This window comes from Sciurus vulgaris, assembly GCF_902686455.1.
Source record: "Sciurus vulgaris genome assembly, chromosome: 3".
In the NCBI taxonomy this organism is placed as follows: Eukaryota; Metazoa; Chordata; class Mammalia; order Rodentia; family Sciuridae; genus Sciurus; species Sciurus vulgaris.
In genome coordinates, this window is record NC_136463.1 from 163,553,979 (window position 1) to 163,571,785 (window position 17,807).

The 17,807-nt window shown below is 35.9% G+C and overlaps 1 protein-coding gene across 1 annotated transcript in view; it reads right to left on the reverse strand.

Moving 5' to 3' along the window:
* Nucleotides 1-5,566: 5,566 nt before the first annotated feature.
* Nucleotides 5,567-17,807, reverse strand: part of ERBB4 (erb-b2 receptor tyrosine kinase 4) — a 1,167,248-nt gene continuing 1,155,007 nt past the window's right edge. Inside the window, 3 exon segments of the mRNA XM_079135547.1 lie at nt 5,567-13,800; nt 16,454-16,751; nt 17,516-17,563. Coding sequence (XP_078991673.1) covers nt 13,355-13,800; nt 16,454-16,751; nt 17,516-17,563 — 792 coding nt within the window. The 3' untranslated portion in view covers nt 5,567-13,354.

Consider the following 17,807-nt stretch of genomic DNA (forward strand, 5'->3'; position numbering starts at 1 on the left):
GTGAAGAGGCAGCCACAGTGGCCATCACCCACTTTTCCTCTAACAGCAGTAGAGTTGCATTCTCAGAGGGGGGACTGAAGCTGAGGGACAAAAGGTAGTCAATATAGATAATAAATAATTGGGTCCAATTGGGAAAATGGGGGCAAGTTGGAAAGAAGAGGAAATCAAATGCTGGTATCTCCAAAGCACTTCCTTTCCTCCTTCAACCTGTTGTTAAATTAACCTGCTCCAGGAATTGTTCCTCCCTGAAGGGAATTGTAGGAGTTGTTCATTAATACCTCCTGGGCTGCCACCGTCCTGCCTGGATCACCCTACCTTTTGACTTACTTTTTGATCATGTACACAGGATGGGGAAAGGAGAGAGGCAAGATAAGGAGAGAAGGAGACTCTTAGAGCAAAGGAAATCTAAAATGTACAAAACAGGCTGGATGCCCCCACTTCTTTAGATATCTAGCTCTTGGGCCCCTTCCCTGTGGAGAAGTCTATCTCTGTTCTATCATTTAAATAAACTTGCTTTCTACTCTTGCCTCAGTGTTTCTCAGATGTCCCGTCATCACATCTGGGAAAATGGAACTTGGCCCTGATTGGTTTTCATCACCAGTGGTATCAATTTTATCTAAGTGACTTAATACTTTCCAATTTCAATTACTCTAGCCACAAAGAAGGAATCATGATAGCTTGTAATAAAATATTTCACAACTGCTGTCCTGACCCAATTTGAGACTATGGTTAGAAGCTCTTAGTGCTTCTTTGAGGACAATGCTTCCCTAATAATATTCTAACATTCCTGGGTCACAAAACATATACCCCAACTGCAAGAGGTCCAGCAAACCAAGATATAGGCACAGCCCCTTCCTCCTTGGGCTATGGATCATTCAAGTTTCTCAGTCCACAGAAAACCCTCTAAACCTAGCCATCTGACCCCTCAGTTTGCCAAACAAAGGCTGCTCCACAGTTCTAGCTTGTTGATACCCTTTACCTTGGATGCAAACCCTTGCATGGCCCTGTGTGGCAGTCCTCTCAGCATTATTAGGTAATAAAGCTTTCTGCTTTCATCTTTTTGGGTCATTTTATTATGCCCTACCATCATCAGAATGCAATATATGCTAAAGTGCAACTCTTACCTTACAATTCACAAAACATTAAGTGAAAAAATGCTTGTGATTTACTTTATATACCACCCAGTACAGAGTTATTTTCCTCCTCCCATAATAATTATACAGATGATGAATTCCTCTTCAGATCCATGGGAAGCAGAACTAGAAAAAGAAAACTGGCCAAATTTTAGCTTTTAAATTACTGTTTGGACATTGGTGATTAGATTTATGCCATTCTTCAAAATATTCCTTCCCCACATCACACCCACTCTTCAATCAATGATCTGGAGAGGAAGAATTATGATGAAGAAGAAAATGACAGAGTCCATTGAGTGTCAATGAACATATGACTTTTTCCTGTACCTCCCCTAGATTAAGCTTGGAAATACAAACTATTCCCTGTTTTCTGCTGGAATCTTGAAATGTAGCCACACAGAATTTTACTTGTCCTTGGAATGGGAGTAACAAGAGCCACAAGTTGTAGAACCAAGTTTTCATAGCCTAGAAGTAATGGGAACAAGAAAACTTTGCTGTTTACTCTTAGAAAATTCAGGGGTATGCAAGAGGGACTGAGTACCATATTTACAGTAAGGGCATATGAGTAGAAGGTGTGCATTAGACCAAATGACTGGGTACCAGATGGGCATGCAGATATGTCAAAGAAAGTCAGCATAGCATAGTGAAAACTACTAATAATCTGAGAATATTTCAATATTAGACATGGGCAAGGAGAACACATTTCCCTTTATTGTCATAATGCTATATCAGTCACTTGACAGACAAGCTTACTTTCATTCAATACCCATGTGCTTCTGTACTTTGATTCTGAGTAGTAGCAGGAGGTTAGTTTTAACCAAGAAATTATGAGCAGAAGTGATGTGTGATTCCTGGGTCATGGAGTAAAAAGCCCCTCTTTGACCTGCCAACCTTCTTTTCTCTGTTGTGATCATTAAGGAGGTAGTGTTTAGAAAGATGAGTCAAATTAAGTAGTCTGCTCTCCTAAGGTATCATGCAGAAGGAAGCTGTCAGACCCATAGTAGAAATAAGTTTTTCTATGATGAACCAGGGTTAATTTATCATCACTACAAAACCTTGTCAATCCTTAGTAATATTGGCCCTGAAACCATCAATTGTCTAAATATAATTCTTAATTGTATGATTCTGAAAAATTCTTAATTGCTCAGTTCATATTTTCTACTCTTGGGTAATCTAGAGATTTGGGAAAGACACTAAATTTTGTTATGAAAAAATATAAAAGTATATTTTTTGCACATTTAAATTTAAATTTCTGAAGTAAAGCACAGCTGCCACATCATTATTGATATTGTAAAGTAACCACAATCTTAAGGGATAAAGGATTTTAATGTCAAGCAAATTTGTATCTCTGACATATTTTTGTTAGGTTTTGATCAACTTTTTTAATCTTTCTAAAATTCTACTTTCCTCATTTTTGAAAAGAAGAAAAAAATAGAAATTAATTAATAGATAATAGTGAACATCAAATGAAATGACTCATACAGAAAGCCAGCATATGGAAAACATCCAACCAATCTGTTATTATTTTAATGCTGTCATGGAAGTGGTGGCTAGAAATCCACATAAGCATAATAGTTGCATGCACTGTAATGCAAAGTCCCAAAGTCCCTGGATACCTGGAAGAAGAGGACATAAAAATACAATGTTTAAGTTAACTGGAAGGTGATGTTAAGATCTGATCTTCTGTCTTTTGTGTATCTATGTGCCTTTTGTAGTAGGAATCAGTGGGTAGCTAATAGAATATGTTTTGATTGCTCAAAAGCTTTGTTTTCCTATTTGTCAAAGAGTCAGCAATCTTTGTATTATTTTGTAGAACTCCCAACTTATCTTGGAAAGATAAGGAAGTAGAAATAGGTCAAATAGTTTTCAAGAGGGGTATTTTTCTTTTAAAAACCTATGGGTAGCTTGCAAAAGCAGGTATGCCAATATTCACATGTCTCCTGTGTACCATTTGGTTTACAGTCTCCTGATTGCTATCTTGTGGTGAATTGTTCTGTTTATAGCTTTAAAATTGCTATCTGGGTGACAGTCTTCTGTTTCTAATCTTAAGATGGTTGTCTAGTGGCTTTGCTCCCCATGGTTTATCATGTAGCTTGATAATACTGTGGAGGGAAATACAATTAGCTAACTACGCACCTGCTCAGCCTACAGTTTTATGAGAGTAGCTTGCAGTTTGATATATATATCTTGGGGCTTATGTTGAAAGAGCTTGAAAATAGAGATTTTGTATAAAGTTTTGCAAAACATAAATATGTTTAAATATTTTGTATAATACATTCTGTATAAAAACATATATATACATATATATGTACACACATAAACTTAAACAATTGTAATTGTAAATTCAGGATAAAGCAGAAGAGAGTACCTAGAGGCTGAATTTTAACATTCATTTTAATCTTCTACTTCTACTATACATCACAGTCTCTGCCTGAGTCCCTTACTCCACCATTATTATTTAAAAAAAAATGTGATATTGGATCAGTGTTATGGTTTGGATGTGAGGTGTCCCACATATGTTTATGTGTGAGACAATGTAGGAATGGTCAGGAATTAAATGGTTAAATTGTGAGCATTTTAATATGGATTAATTGTGTGGTAACTGGGCAGGTGGAATGTGATTTGAGGAAGCAAATCACTGGGAGTATGACTTTGGGGTTTATATTTTGTCTCTGGTGAATGGACATCTTGCTGCTTCCTGGTTGTCATATTCTGAGCTGCTTTTCTATACCATGTCCTTCTACCATGATGTTCTGTATCACCTTGGGTTCAGACCTATGGAATCAGCTGACCATAGACTCAATCTCTGAAACCATAAAACAAAATAAACTTCTCCTCCTCTAAGTTGTTCTTCTCAGGTCTTCTGTTCATGGCAACCCTAAACTGACTGAAACAATAAGAATCATATCCTTTGCTATGTTTCAGTTTCTAAGGACAATTTAACATATAGTAAATCCCATAGGATATACCAACTTATTTGTAAATTTGGTACTTTACGTGAAGTTTAACCTATATTAACATTAATGAACACACTAACATTGACAGAAATAAATGGTGTTATCTGCAATATTCTCTGACATATAAAATCTGCCTTTACCAAGCAGATTTATAAACCCATGCTTCATCAGAAGGCTTTTTCCATGGTCATTATTTAAAAGCTTTGTACTTGTGATTATGCTGCATTTATCTTTCTTGAATGAAAAGAATCTGATTCTCCATTGTAGATAAGTTGCTCCCACGCAGTTTGAGGAAGTAGAGTAAAATGTTTAGTTATATTACAAGAGCAGTTGCCAAGGGACTGAGGAAGACTACTGGTCATCTTGCCCATGGTCAGTGTTAGTCTAAAGTATACTCCTGTTAAAATGAGTACCTCTTTATCTGAGAGGGAAAGAGAAGTAGTTAACTAAGTAGAGGAAAGAATGCTACTTATCAGAAGAGGCAGCTTCTCATGTAACACCAGTTATTAATGTTTGCATGACTTTAGATTTCTCATTTTATTTTCCTTATATGGATGACCAGGACCCTTCCAATAATATTTATTTCAAAAGGGTAATAGAAAGCAAAGTGATCTAATATATGCCGAGTATTTTTTATATATGGTAAAGGACTGTGTAATTGGTCACTATTACAATTGCGATAAACTAGCATGGTGCCACTGGAAATCTCAATTGTACCTTAAAGAATTAGGAACACAAGTTGTTTTTCTATTTTAGTCTATCAATGGTTTAAAATGCAGCGTACTCTGACATATCTCACACTGAACACTGAGATGACAATGATTTCATATGAAAAGGTCAAAACATCTAAGGGAGAGTCTGTGTGTGTGTCCATGCAAATAGTAGGAGGTGTTCTTAGCAGGTTAGTTAAAGTGCCATAACTAAACATGTTTAAGAGAATTTACTCCAATATATTACATTGAAAATGTGTTTTTTGTCCACTGACTCAGTTGAAACCATATATAATCAAAGATAGTAATTTCAAAGAATTGTAGTCAAATGATTGACTGTTTAAGATCTCCCTCCCTCTCTGCAAGCATGGTGCTAACATTTGATATTTTTTACAACAAAAGGTTTGACAGGACCATTATTTTTTAAATTGAAACAAGGAAGAAAAAAATATTAATAATATTTGGATTCAACCTACAAAATATTTTAGGATTTTTTTTATTCCAAAATAACCAACCACAATTAATTAAGGATAGTCTGCACAGATGAGTAGTCTGCACACATTGGTAGGCATATGTGTTGAATGGTGAAAGCATATGGAATGGATCACAGTCCAAACAACCAAAGGGTTTGAGGAATAATTAATGAGATTCATAAATATGGTAAAAAAATATAAGCCATTTTCACATCTTTAGGTGATTAAATCCAGAACAAACCTTATTCTTCCCCAACTGGTTTTTCTTATAACAAATTTCTGACACAGAAGAGAACATTTGTTTCGTATTTTATTGAATTTCATTTATATTAAATTAAAAATATATTTCTGACAGATTCATGTAACAAAAAGGCAGAACAGTTTTCAAATTGTTCAGCTGGGATGATCAGTACGGAATGAGGCAAAGCAGTTCGCGTTCTATAATTGCCTTGAACAGGTATAATTCTTTCCCAAGAGCCAAAGGAGGATCCTTGAGAACTAACTGAAAAGCCTAATTACAGAAATTTAAAATACTGTTTCTCCCTCATTCTCGAATAACAACAGAAATCAGGGGAGGGAAGGGGAAAAGGGTGAAGGGCTGGAGGAGAGAAGAGAATAAGGGAAATTATACTAAAAATATACCTAACATTAAAAAAGTTAGTATGTGTTAAGTGCATAATCCTTCATAGATAAAATAGAAAAAAATTAAAATAACATTACACCACACACAATTGGCATATCCTATTGTGTAAGCGAGTGCAGAGGTTGGACACGTCACAATAGTGCGGAACACAGAATCACGAGTCATGTCAAAATGATAACTTCCAACCAAAAAAGAAACAATCACAAGCCAATTACTTATATACAAATCAACCCTAAAGACAATTATGTTCCAAATAAAGATGTTCACAAAAGAAAATCAAAGCAACATTATCCTTATTTACAAATGCAACTAGCCATGTCTTTAACAAGCTATAAAAATACTATTCACATTTTCAAACATACAGTAGTATTTTTTGTTTGTTTATTTCAAAAAGGCAGCTAACTTTGAACACTGGGATTTAAATGAAACATTGATGGCTTACCAGCAAGTTATTTTTGTACCCCTGTCCTTTGAAGATACTTCAACAGGAGAGAGGACTTGTTTTCTTTTACAAGTTAAGAAAATAAGGACATGAACACAACTCGCCTTTCGGTAAAGTGGCTCCCTTCATTGCCCAAACTGACCTTAGTCAACTACTTTGATGCGTGCACGAGATGAGAGTTTGAGAGATTTAACGTGGCTTATTGTTTTGTGCTATGAATCCTGTGATATGTTCATCTCATTTTCATTACATTATAACATCTTGTTATCATGTCCAAGATAGAGATGAATGATTAGTCAAACCATGACAAAATGCATTTTCAACATGCAACGGTGCAATCCCTGGTGCTCACAGTATGAGATGTAGACACACCAGCCAGTGAGATGTGCATTCAAAGTTAGCTGCCCTCGCACAGCTGCTCAGTTTAATAATCGACCCATTTAACAGCAGTACCAGTTTATGCTACATATTTCAAAGTACCTTACTTTAAGAGAACAGCTTACATATCTACATTTAGAAAATAACTTTCGTAGTTGATTACTGTAGTAATTCCAAAAGGGTTCTTGGAGTGCTATGGTTGTAGTCCCCTCACTCCCCCCTCCCAGCCCCTGAGAGATCCAGAAATATACAGGAGAATGACTCTCACATTAAGGGAAAAGGTACAACCCCTCCATTAACTGAAAACTCTGCAAATGATACTTGAAAACCAGGTTTATGTCAATACATAGAAGGTCTGATTTGCTTTACTCCAAAAGGGCTATAGGTCTGGGGGAAACATATACACGTTAGGGCTAAAAAAGCAGGAAAGGCAAAGTGGCTTGGACAAGTAAGACTATTGCCTAAGGGGAGGAAACTTTATTTTCCTATATTTGTATATTTGTAAGAATATAACCACTTCTCATGATACAGGGACACTTGCTAGAGCATTAGAAGAGAAATGTCCTTAAACAGCAAAAGTAGAGAAAGAATGGCATTCTATCAGAAAACATGGATTTCCATTACAGTGAAACTGCACTCCTTATAAACTGGTTCCATGAATAACACGGTCCAAAGAAAAGTCACAGGAGGTTCTCAATGTTCCAAAGCCTTTACCTATATGATAATAAGACTCTTCGTTTGAAAAAAAAATTATAGCAGCTGTAAAATACTTGCAATTAGAAATAAAATAAGATGAATAAAGTAAATAAGTTAATTTTCTAGCAAAACCACTTCTCAGTTACATATATAGATTTATGGAAAGAGTATATCTAAGATCTAGAAGAACATGTGCATGTATATGAGTTTTGAGATGCAGGTTGGGGCTGATTCATCTCAAATTCGAGAACATAGTAAAAGAATTAATCTTCATGGAAAAACGATTTTAATATCCTAAAGTATTCTCTGTGCAGTAATTTATTTGATAAATAATTTAAACAGTGTCCAAATTGGTAACATCTTTTATGGAAAAATCAGGCATATGAGGGCAAAGGCGACATCAGTATTTAGCAGAGCAGGGTGTGGGACCCCAGATATCCACTATGGCTTAAGAGAGGGTCAGCATCCTAATGAGCCACTTTGAACTAGGGTGGTAGAAAGTGAGGACAATAGGGGCAGCTGTGCCAATGAGGGGGAAAGAAGTAAGGGTGCTATTTTCCTCTAAAGTTCAGACAGAAATAAAATTTTCTGTGATTCCTAACAAGATAATCATATACTTGCAAAGCTGACTGTCAAAGAGTATTTTCCATGTGAATGCCCCCATGAAATTGGGGTTTGGAGCCTTTTCAACATGTGACTCTAGAAGCTTTTTCTTCTTACCCGAAATATCACCTGGCTAGGAATGAAATGAGGCAGCAGTTTGGAAAAGTGACATATCCTATTATTTTGCCCCTCTACAAAATCAGTGGAAACAGTGTCTGGAATTTCTACTATTTTAGAGAATCTTTTCTTTTAATGAATTGAACAAAGCAGCCCATGGTGTTAAAAGAAATTAACCCACACAAAGCCAAGGGCTCCTGGCCCCACAGGATGCCCACAATAGCTTCATGTTTGTAACCGTGGAGAAAACTCCTTTTGCAAAGGTATCTCCAGAATAAAAAAAGAAAAGAAAAGAAAAAAAGGTATGAATTCTACCCAGAAGTATAAAAGCTGGCCCCACTGTAGTAACAGTGAAAATAAGGTCTCTACTGATAATGACCTTCTAAAATTATGCATTATCTACATCCACGCATTGTTACTTGTTCTTGAGCAAATAGCAAGCAGGAGACACTAGTGTGCCTTTATATGCCTCGATAGGTACCAGGCTGTCCTTCACCTGACACACACCAAAGTCCATGAACCCTGGCACAGCGGGATGCTGTGCCCAGAGTATATACGGTTGAAGTTGATTTATCTGACTTTTTAACAACTAAAAGGTTATATCTGAATTTTCATTTTCCCTATACGAACTCATCAGTCTAAAATCTAAAGTCCAAAAAAAATGACAACATAGTCATTTAATATGTTTGGTTTAACATGTATTTGTCAGAGAAAAAATGTTAACTAATTCTTTGTTGGTTTTGGAGGTTAAAAGTCTTGGTGAGAAAACAAAGGACATGTCACAGATTAAATACATTTTGTTTGTTTTCTAAATGACAGCATTTCTCTGTCTCTCTCTCTCTCTCATCTCTGCATAAGGTAATAGAATATTTTCATCCTCTTTATTTCATTTTGAAGACTTCTTACTTAAAGACTCATGCAACATTATCTACCTGCTAAATGCTACAAGGTGGTGTTTGCAAAACAAACTGAAAAACAAAAGATAAAATTCTCTTTACATTTAATACCTTTGAAAAGTGATACAGGAATAAGAAAACTAGAAAAAATTTAATTGTAGTGCTTTAAAGAGTTTGCAAAATTGGAATCATAGATGCCTACTCTCAGCTAAACCCCACAAATAACAATTTAAATGGCAAACTTAATTTTACATCCTACTTTTTAGTATCCTTAATTTTATTTTGTTACAGTATACCTCGTGGTTAGTTTTCTAGTTTGATTTAATGAATAATGTTAAAATTGCTTGACATCAGATAACAACCTAACTAAATCTACATCTTACAGCATTATCATGATTCTGTTCAGTTATATACATGCTTTCATGATCCCCTTTTCTATTACCTTAGGAACCACATATACTAGTTAAATAATCGACAACTACAGGTGTGTGAATAATTCAAGTTTTTAAATAAAGGTTAGATAGCTCTAAAAAAATGTATTTACATCCTTCCCTGTCAGGCTTACATGATTTTAAGTTTCTTTTGCTTTTTGACACTTTGCAAAGTGCACTAATTGTCTTTCCAAGTTCACGAGCAGCAAAACCTCAAAGCCCTTCTACTGATCTTTCCCCAGCATTGGAGAAGAGCATAATCCTCATGCCACATCCATCCCTGACACTGACACACCAGGAAGAAATTCAAGGTACAACTACTAGGTCATTCTTCCCTCTCTAAGAAGTTAATTTTCTTAGTTTCGATTTGTGTTTTAATAGAGTTTAAGTATTGCTTTGTTCTTCATGCTAGTCAAAAATGCTTCTGGGGGAAACCTCCCATCTGATTCTGCCACTAATACTATTCGGAAAACCAACAACTGCTACGTCATCTAAGTACCTCTGTGTCACAGATGCTTTGTGATTCTGGATCTACTCAGCTTTAGAAGACACCTCTTTCCACCTGCTTAAGAACTAATTCTTTAAACAACCATTTATAAGGTTTTTCTGTGCCTGAAAATAGGATTATACAAGATATGTTCAATTGACAAAATTTGGCGATTTAAAAAATGCAATCAGTATAATTTTAATATTCATTTTTCTCAAATTTACACAATTGATTCTGCATATTTCCATTGATACCACTGGCCTCTGGATTCTGATATTCCAAGGCAATTTGCAAGCTTTAAGATTTCACTGTACTGGGTTAAAATTTATTTTCTTTTTGTTCCTCCTTCTTATACACTGTCAAATATGTTTTCCTAGGGGACAAATATAAAATGAAAATGAAAACCCAAAACAATGAAAATCAAGCATATGAGACAAATCTTTCAAAAGGAATGATGGAGTAGTGCTATTGTAAAGCACTTTAGGTCAGTTTGAATTATACTTACATCAATCTCTAAGGATTACAGGGAGATTACATGAACTGTAAGTCCTGTGTTTTAGGAGGAAGGAAGCTACATACACTAAGTATATATCTATTACCTTAACAGTTAGAAAAAGATCATTATTTTTTCCTTCTTCAAATTAGCCGATTTCTGCTTTCCATTCATATGGTAAAAGTCATATGAATATTGTAAATGAAAAGGTCAAGTAGTGCTTTCAGTGATGACTTGATGCAGATTTATCTAGAAAAAGGGGTTTTTATTCAATTCTCATAGGTACAGAGATGAGGTGCCCTTTTGCTAGAAACATCTCTGAATGGAGGGGAAGAGCTTTGAGATGATAGGCTGTGGTCCTGAGTCATCCTGGCTCTTCATCCCTGGGAAAGTGATGGTGAACTTCACTCAAGGAATCTCACTAATCCCTCTCCTCCTTTACCTCACTCTTTCAGCTTGCCTCACTCCTAAGAGTGAGACCAACCCCAGCACCTCCAAGGGATTCCACCAAAGATCATTCATCATGGGCTATTGTTTTAATGGTGAAGTTGGAATCCAAACAGGCCAATGAGCCAGTGAGGCTATCTCTTCTTAGACCAGTGTTAGGAGGATAACATAGAAATTATCCTATTTGTCAATTTCAGCAACTTGAAGGATGTTTCATTCATGTCCCAAATGAGTTCACAGAAGACTTTTGACTAAAAAATAAATAAAATCTGATTTTATGAATACTACCCACAAAATAATCTATGCAATCTGAGTCTTTGAACTCATGGAGAAATTAAAATATCATTCCAAATAATCTTGACTGCAAAATTTTGAAGTCAGGGATGATATTCTATTTATCTCTGTGTTCCCCACATTACATAGTGCCTTTAGTAAACTCTAAATAAATATCTGTTGAATAAATAGGTTTTGGATGAGCAGATTTATTTTTCAAAATAGGTAGAAACAGATTTTCTTAGATATTTTTCCCCTCTAATCTCTCTCTGCTTTACCAATAGACATTTTTAGTCTAACTGATTTTCTTTAGGTTATTGAATCTCCTTTGCTCCCAATACTTAGACATTAGAAAGAAGTAATTTTTTAAAATATAAATGACTTTCATGTAAAACAGAAAACAAGAGATATATATCCAATTTTCCTACTAATGTGAGGCACTGTTTTATTAGAGACTAAACTGTCATTTATTTCTGTCACTCATCTTAACTCAGTAGATATTCTTTTAAAATGAAAAGTCACAGATGGTTCTACATCTTGGATGCAGCTTGTGAAGAAAAAGAGTAGCAGAAATATCAAAAGATTCATGTGTTGGAGAATAAAAAAATTGCATGAGAAGACTGTTCACATTTATTTACAAATTTTGACCCAAGGACCTACCCACAAGTTATGAATATTTGTGGTTTTCTTCTTGTTATTCCAATTTATGCAAAGTTACCTTCTCTTCAATATAAATAGAGTCTCATACTAGAAATTCCATGGAATTCAAACAAATCTTTTACTTGTATTCCTTCATATGGAATATTCAAACTGAACAAATTTCCCTATGTGGCAAACATGATATTCTATGGAGCTAATGTGCTCACTTTCTCACTGTAATCCCTGAATTTTGTTCCAGAAATCCTAATTTGCTTCGCTTGGCATTTCCTCAGTCTGTCTTTATCTTAGCTCTTAAAACAAAAAAAGTACTTAAATTAGTTAATTTGCTGGTTTCTTCCATATTGCTTCATTCAAAATCCAAAATGGAGTGCAGAAAAATAACAAATAAAGTTATAGCTTAAGTGCAAACTACATTTCTGAATATCTGCCAGGTAGACATACCCAATCCAGTGTGTTTCTTCCAGTTCACAGATTTCCCCATTGGACCACCCTTGAAAGTATCAGTAGTTTTCTTGAACCACATAGAACTATCTCTTAGATTCCTTCTATTCTTAAGATTACCAACTGGAGGATAAGAAAATACTGAAGAATGTAAAGGATGGAGGAAGAATATATGCAATAGTGCAAAACATAAATGCTAGATTCCATGCGGCATTTAACTAGTGTCTTGACTGTCCCTTCTAATTTTAAAGATTGTATTTTAAAAATAGTGGCCATTTCGTCATATTAAAATGTTTTTAAGATGATATCAAGAAGCTTTGATGAAAATATCTTTACAATTATAAATTAAAGCCCAACGTTGGGAAGTAACCAATATAAAGACAAAAGCCAAAGCAAAAAAAGAAGTGAGAGAAGGAGAAGAAGAGGAAGAGACACAAAAAATTAGAAAAATCTTCAAAACAAAATTACTGTATATGAAGTCAATGGAAATTTAAAAATTATGAAAGCTGGATGGTCATTCTTCTTTGCCAGGATAGAAAATATTGAGGAAAATATTTAGATTCTGAATCTCAGTTTGTATCATGTTACAGAAATGATTATCCTTTTGTTCTAATGGAAACTTAATGATTCCCAGGGATGCTGAATATGTTCATCAATTACTACAGGAAGGAACAGATAGTATGGGTGGTTCGACCATCTGCAATAGAAAAAGGAAAGGAAGGAAGAAGGAAGGAACGGAGGGAGGGAGGGAGGAAGGGAAAGAGAGAGAAAGAGCTAGTTTGACAGCAGGCAGTATTGCCTTTTATTTTCTGGTCCTTCTCCAGCTGTTGACTTTTCTAACCAACCCATTCAGAGAGATGAAGAAACAGTGTGGTTCCTCCTGTCTTTCTCTTTCAGTCCTTCCTTCTTATGCTCAAGTCAGATAAGCAAATAATTATCATTGTGTCTCTATATCTTCCACTGGGAAGTATCAAAACTACTGGCCTTGGGGGTAGAAGGAAGACCACCAGAGAAAGAGAGGGGGTGGGGAAATTGGAGTGGGCGTGTCTCTCCCCCTTAGAACCAGGGCTGAGCTTACACCACAGTATTCCGGTGTCTGTAGGGTGGAGGAGGCAGCACAGGGCCTGGCTTCAGCGAGAACTCAGAGAGGTATTCAGGATTCTCTGCCACGATCGGCCGGATCCGTCCATTCTGTTTATAAAAATATTTTGTGCTGTACTCCTGCAAGTAGTCTGGGTGCTGTAGGGTGCTCCTGGGAGGCAGGCTGTGGTTCCAGTAGTCAGGGTTGTCAAACGCTTTCCTGGCCTTCTCTGGCACAGACAGAACGTTGTTCTTCAGGTACTCAGCATTCCCCAGGGTGTTGGCAAAGGTGTTGAGGTACAGAGGCTCGTTCACATACTCATCCTCTGCCTTGGGTGGGCCACTGGAAGCATTGTGATACTCAGGATTATCCAAAGCTTGAAGGTCTCCGTTTTTTCGCCGAGAAACAAAAGGGTTCTCCTCCACAGGATTCAGGTATTCTGAAGGAACACAGAAATATCAGCTAGTATCTGCTTTCGTAAAAAATTAATAATCATACCAAAGTTAGTTTCTTGGTCTAGAACAGGAAAGCCGCATCTAGGTGTTCACAAATTCTCAAGAAAACTATTCGTAGATTACTACTGCCCTATGAAAAAAGGAATAAGTTGGCCAAAAATGTTCATGACAAAGCAGGGCATGACAAAGCCAGGATCAGAATTCCTGTCCTCTAGATTGTTCTTCTTTCCATTCAATTGCATTTGTCCATTCCACATATGGGCCAGTTGTATAAATGCTTTTGTTTTCTAAAATTTGGCAGTTTATATCTTGAAAAAAAGGTGAGCTGTCTGAGTTAAATAGTCTTCAATGTAGAGAAATCAGAAATTTTATAAAAATGTTGAAAAAACCAAAGGATTCATGACTTAACTTCATGCCAAGAAAAATGGATGAAGGAATAGTGTTTTTAGTCTATGTGATTTGGGGATTTGTGATTGTTACAGCAGTAACAATTTGATTAAAGCTACTCCAAGGAAGCTTTTGTGACTAGAAAAGGAAACAGCTCAGGAAAAATTTCAACTTTTTAATAAAATAAATCTGACAAAAATCTTACATGCCTCTCTAGTTGAATTGCTTGCTGTTACATATGTGGTTGCTTAATAAGTATAATTATAACATTTATTTCCAAAGTCCAATCATAGTCACAAAAGAGCAAACCATTAGTCTCAATCATATAGTCACTTTATATGGTAAAAAACAGTCAGTGTCTACTTTGTAAGGTTTAATCTAATAAATCCATTTAGAGGAAAAGTATTGGCCTAAAATTAAAATAACTCTGATAACTAATACTGCTTTCTCAAGCTTAGTTTCACCTCCATATCTGTAATAGAGCACAATAAGACATACATACACATATCTGCTAGAATTCTTCTCTTTGTCCTCTCTTTTACTATACACATAAAAGCCTAAGGTATTCCTATTTCATAGTCAGGATATGGAAAAGACAGAATTATTTAAGATAGTACCATTACAAAACAAACTTCCTATCCCCTATTCTTAGCCCAACATGCAGAAGGTGAAATTCCATCAAGCCAGGATTATTTTTCCCTGAATAGACCCATGCTTGACAGAGTTCAGTGTCTAGCATTACTAGTGCAAGCTAAAAGGCAGTTTTGAGCATCCCACATCATGTATATGAATTATAGTTTAAAAAGTCCAGAACACTATCATTTCATTCCTACCATAATCCTTGAGCAAGAAAGTGCAAACCTTTTTCCAGTTTCATAGAGAATGCAGATCTTCTAATTCCTCTTATATAATCTTCTTGTTCTATTACACTGTTTTTATTATTGCCCCTACAGGAGTAGGGTGAACTGTACAGTTAGTAGAAAGATTTAATTTGGAAAAAAGTATGAAGAACTTATAAGGGAGCTAGAATTTGAATTTTCTTAGCAGATTTCAGAACATTCTTAACTCAAAGTGTAGGAATACCTATAGTAAAATTCTCTACTCTGAGGACTAGGCTAGAAAATGCTATAGTTACTTGAATCTCAGTGCTCAGAGATAAAATCTGAGAATACTCTTCAGTGAATCTATATAGACTGACTTATTCTTCTCTTAGAAGCTTATAGTACCATTTTTCAACACTATCAACTTATCTGCTGTCCTGATACAAACTTGTACAGCTGTGCAGTTATGGTGGAATAATTCTGGTTGAGGTGACAACCTTCCCAAAGAATTCTGCTCTCAGGAAATCTGCCAAATCTTCACAACCTATATGTGTCACTATTGGACAAACCTATACATTAAACTGTACTTCAAATTATGTCTTTGGGAATTTCTAAATGGTATTTTATAAAAGTGAACATACCCATATAAAAATGACATAAGAGGCTCTCATACAGAGTTTAAAGATATAGTTATTGATACTAAAGACTCAGAGACAATATCATAATTTTTAATATCAATTATTCATCTCTGTTTTGTGATGCTTTTTAGCATAGAAGGAAAAAGGCACTTGTGGTTTTTTTTTTCTTTCTCAAAATTGAAACATTTGATTGGGCGTTTAACATTTTTACCACTAACTTTTATAAAGTCATTGCTGAGCTTCGTGAAACCACAAATCATACTTTTCAAGACTTGGTGCTATACGTAAGCACATATAGGGTTAAAACTTTAATTTTGATAAGTTTCATGCAAGAAACCATAATTTCCTAAAATAAATTATGTTACTTAAATTACATCATTTTAGTGAAACTACCACGTTTTTACTGGTGCCATCAAAAGCTTCAGACACTTTTGCCAACATCTGTCTTTCTGCTCTCCTTAAGTCCCTCACAATAACGGTTCTCCAGTTGTGATATGCTACCTAATTCATATATTCCAGCAAAGTTTAGGGCTTCTTAAGCTTGCCTGTGTACAGATCCCCTGAAGATCCTATTAGGGTAGGGGCTGAAACTCTGATTTCTAAGTAGAAGCACCTAGGTAATGTGCATGCTGCTGATTCAGGAACTATACCAGCAGGGACAGCAGCCTTGGCCTGTTTCGGGTTACAAATATCCCACAGTTCAGCTGTCCAGCAATTTCCATGCAGTACATTGAAACTCTTGGATGGAAGTGAACCTGAGTAGTGATCATTCCTGAATGTCTGGTCTGTACCTTGTTTGGGTTTGTCTCTCATAGGTGTCATGTAACCTTCTTCATCCAGTTCTCCTCGTGGGCTCCGTTCTGGGGCAAATGCTGTGGGGTCAGCACTGTACCTCTGGGTGCTACTGTCCTCTTGGACGTGGGGTTGCGCAGGCTTGCGGAGGGTGCCATTACAACAGGAGTCATCGAAAATCTCAGCGGCAGCACCCTGAGCAACTGGAGCTTCTGGGATTGTGCTGGTCGTGGCCCTATAGGGCACTGATATTCCTTGTTCTGCAGCAAAACCCCCATCCCGGTATACAAACTGGTTCTGTTAATAGTAGAAGCACATTTGGAGAGAAGCTGTGGTTAGGAATGGTAGTAAAACATGAGTGCTACTAATCAGAAAAATATCAAAGCTTGTCTTTCAAAGGAAAGTCACAGTATATACTACCTTTTGTTCTCCTTAGTGGCTAATGAATTTGAATTACAGACTAGAAACAGTTATAATTTCAATTCCCCTTGAAAGAAAAAGCATGAGAAAATAATTTGAAAATTCATTTTTAAATTTTACTAAACAGCTAAAGTGTTCAAATAGAAAGTATTTGATGTCGTTTGCTCACAATTGCCTATTTTTGGTATCAAAAATGCAAAGTGAATTTTCATAACAGATGACTTAAAGAGCAGAAATACGGCAATACATTGTTAATGGTGACATTTCCTTACTGCTTTTTATTCTGTAGTTACTATGTCTGAGTCTCTAGTCTAAATCTTGAGAACCATCACTGAGATTCTGCCTTTTTAGCACATGACCTATAATCATGGCAGTAAAGATAACCTCCTCACCTAGAAGCATAATTTATAAGCCCAGGGAAATTCTTCAGATGAAAGTTGAAGCTACTGATGATGCATGATAGCTCAGCTTTGGATTATCTACTGAGATAAAGACACCTACAAAGGCAGCTTCATGGTCTACAAGTTCTTAGCTCACTGTTGGCAAGGCAAAATGAGGAAATTATGGGGAGATGAGAGAGAAGAAACATGGTAAGCAAAGACCCAAAATCCTGAGGTGAAGGTTGATCATGAAATACTTACTCCTGACATGGGAGTGTAGGCAGGAGGAGGGCTGTGTCCAATTTCACTCTAATAGGAAAGAAAAATGGAATGATGGATATAATAAGAGGCATTATGAATGAAAAATTAAAAAAGAAAAGGAAACAAAAAGGCACATGAGTCGTATGAACTAAAGTGAAAACATGCACAACAGTGAATTTCCCTAAATATTAAAACTATATGCATTCTGCAAATGGGTTTATGTTTTGAGGAAATTAAATATTTTAATTTCATTTCTGAAAAGGAAAGTTATATGGGAAAATAAATTTTCAAT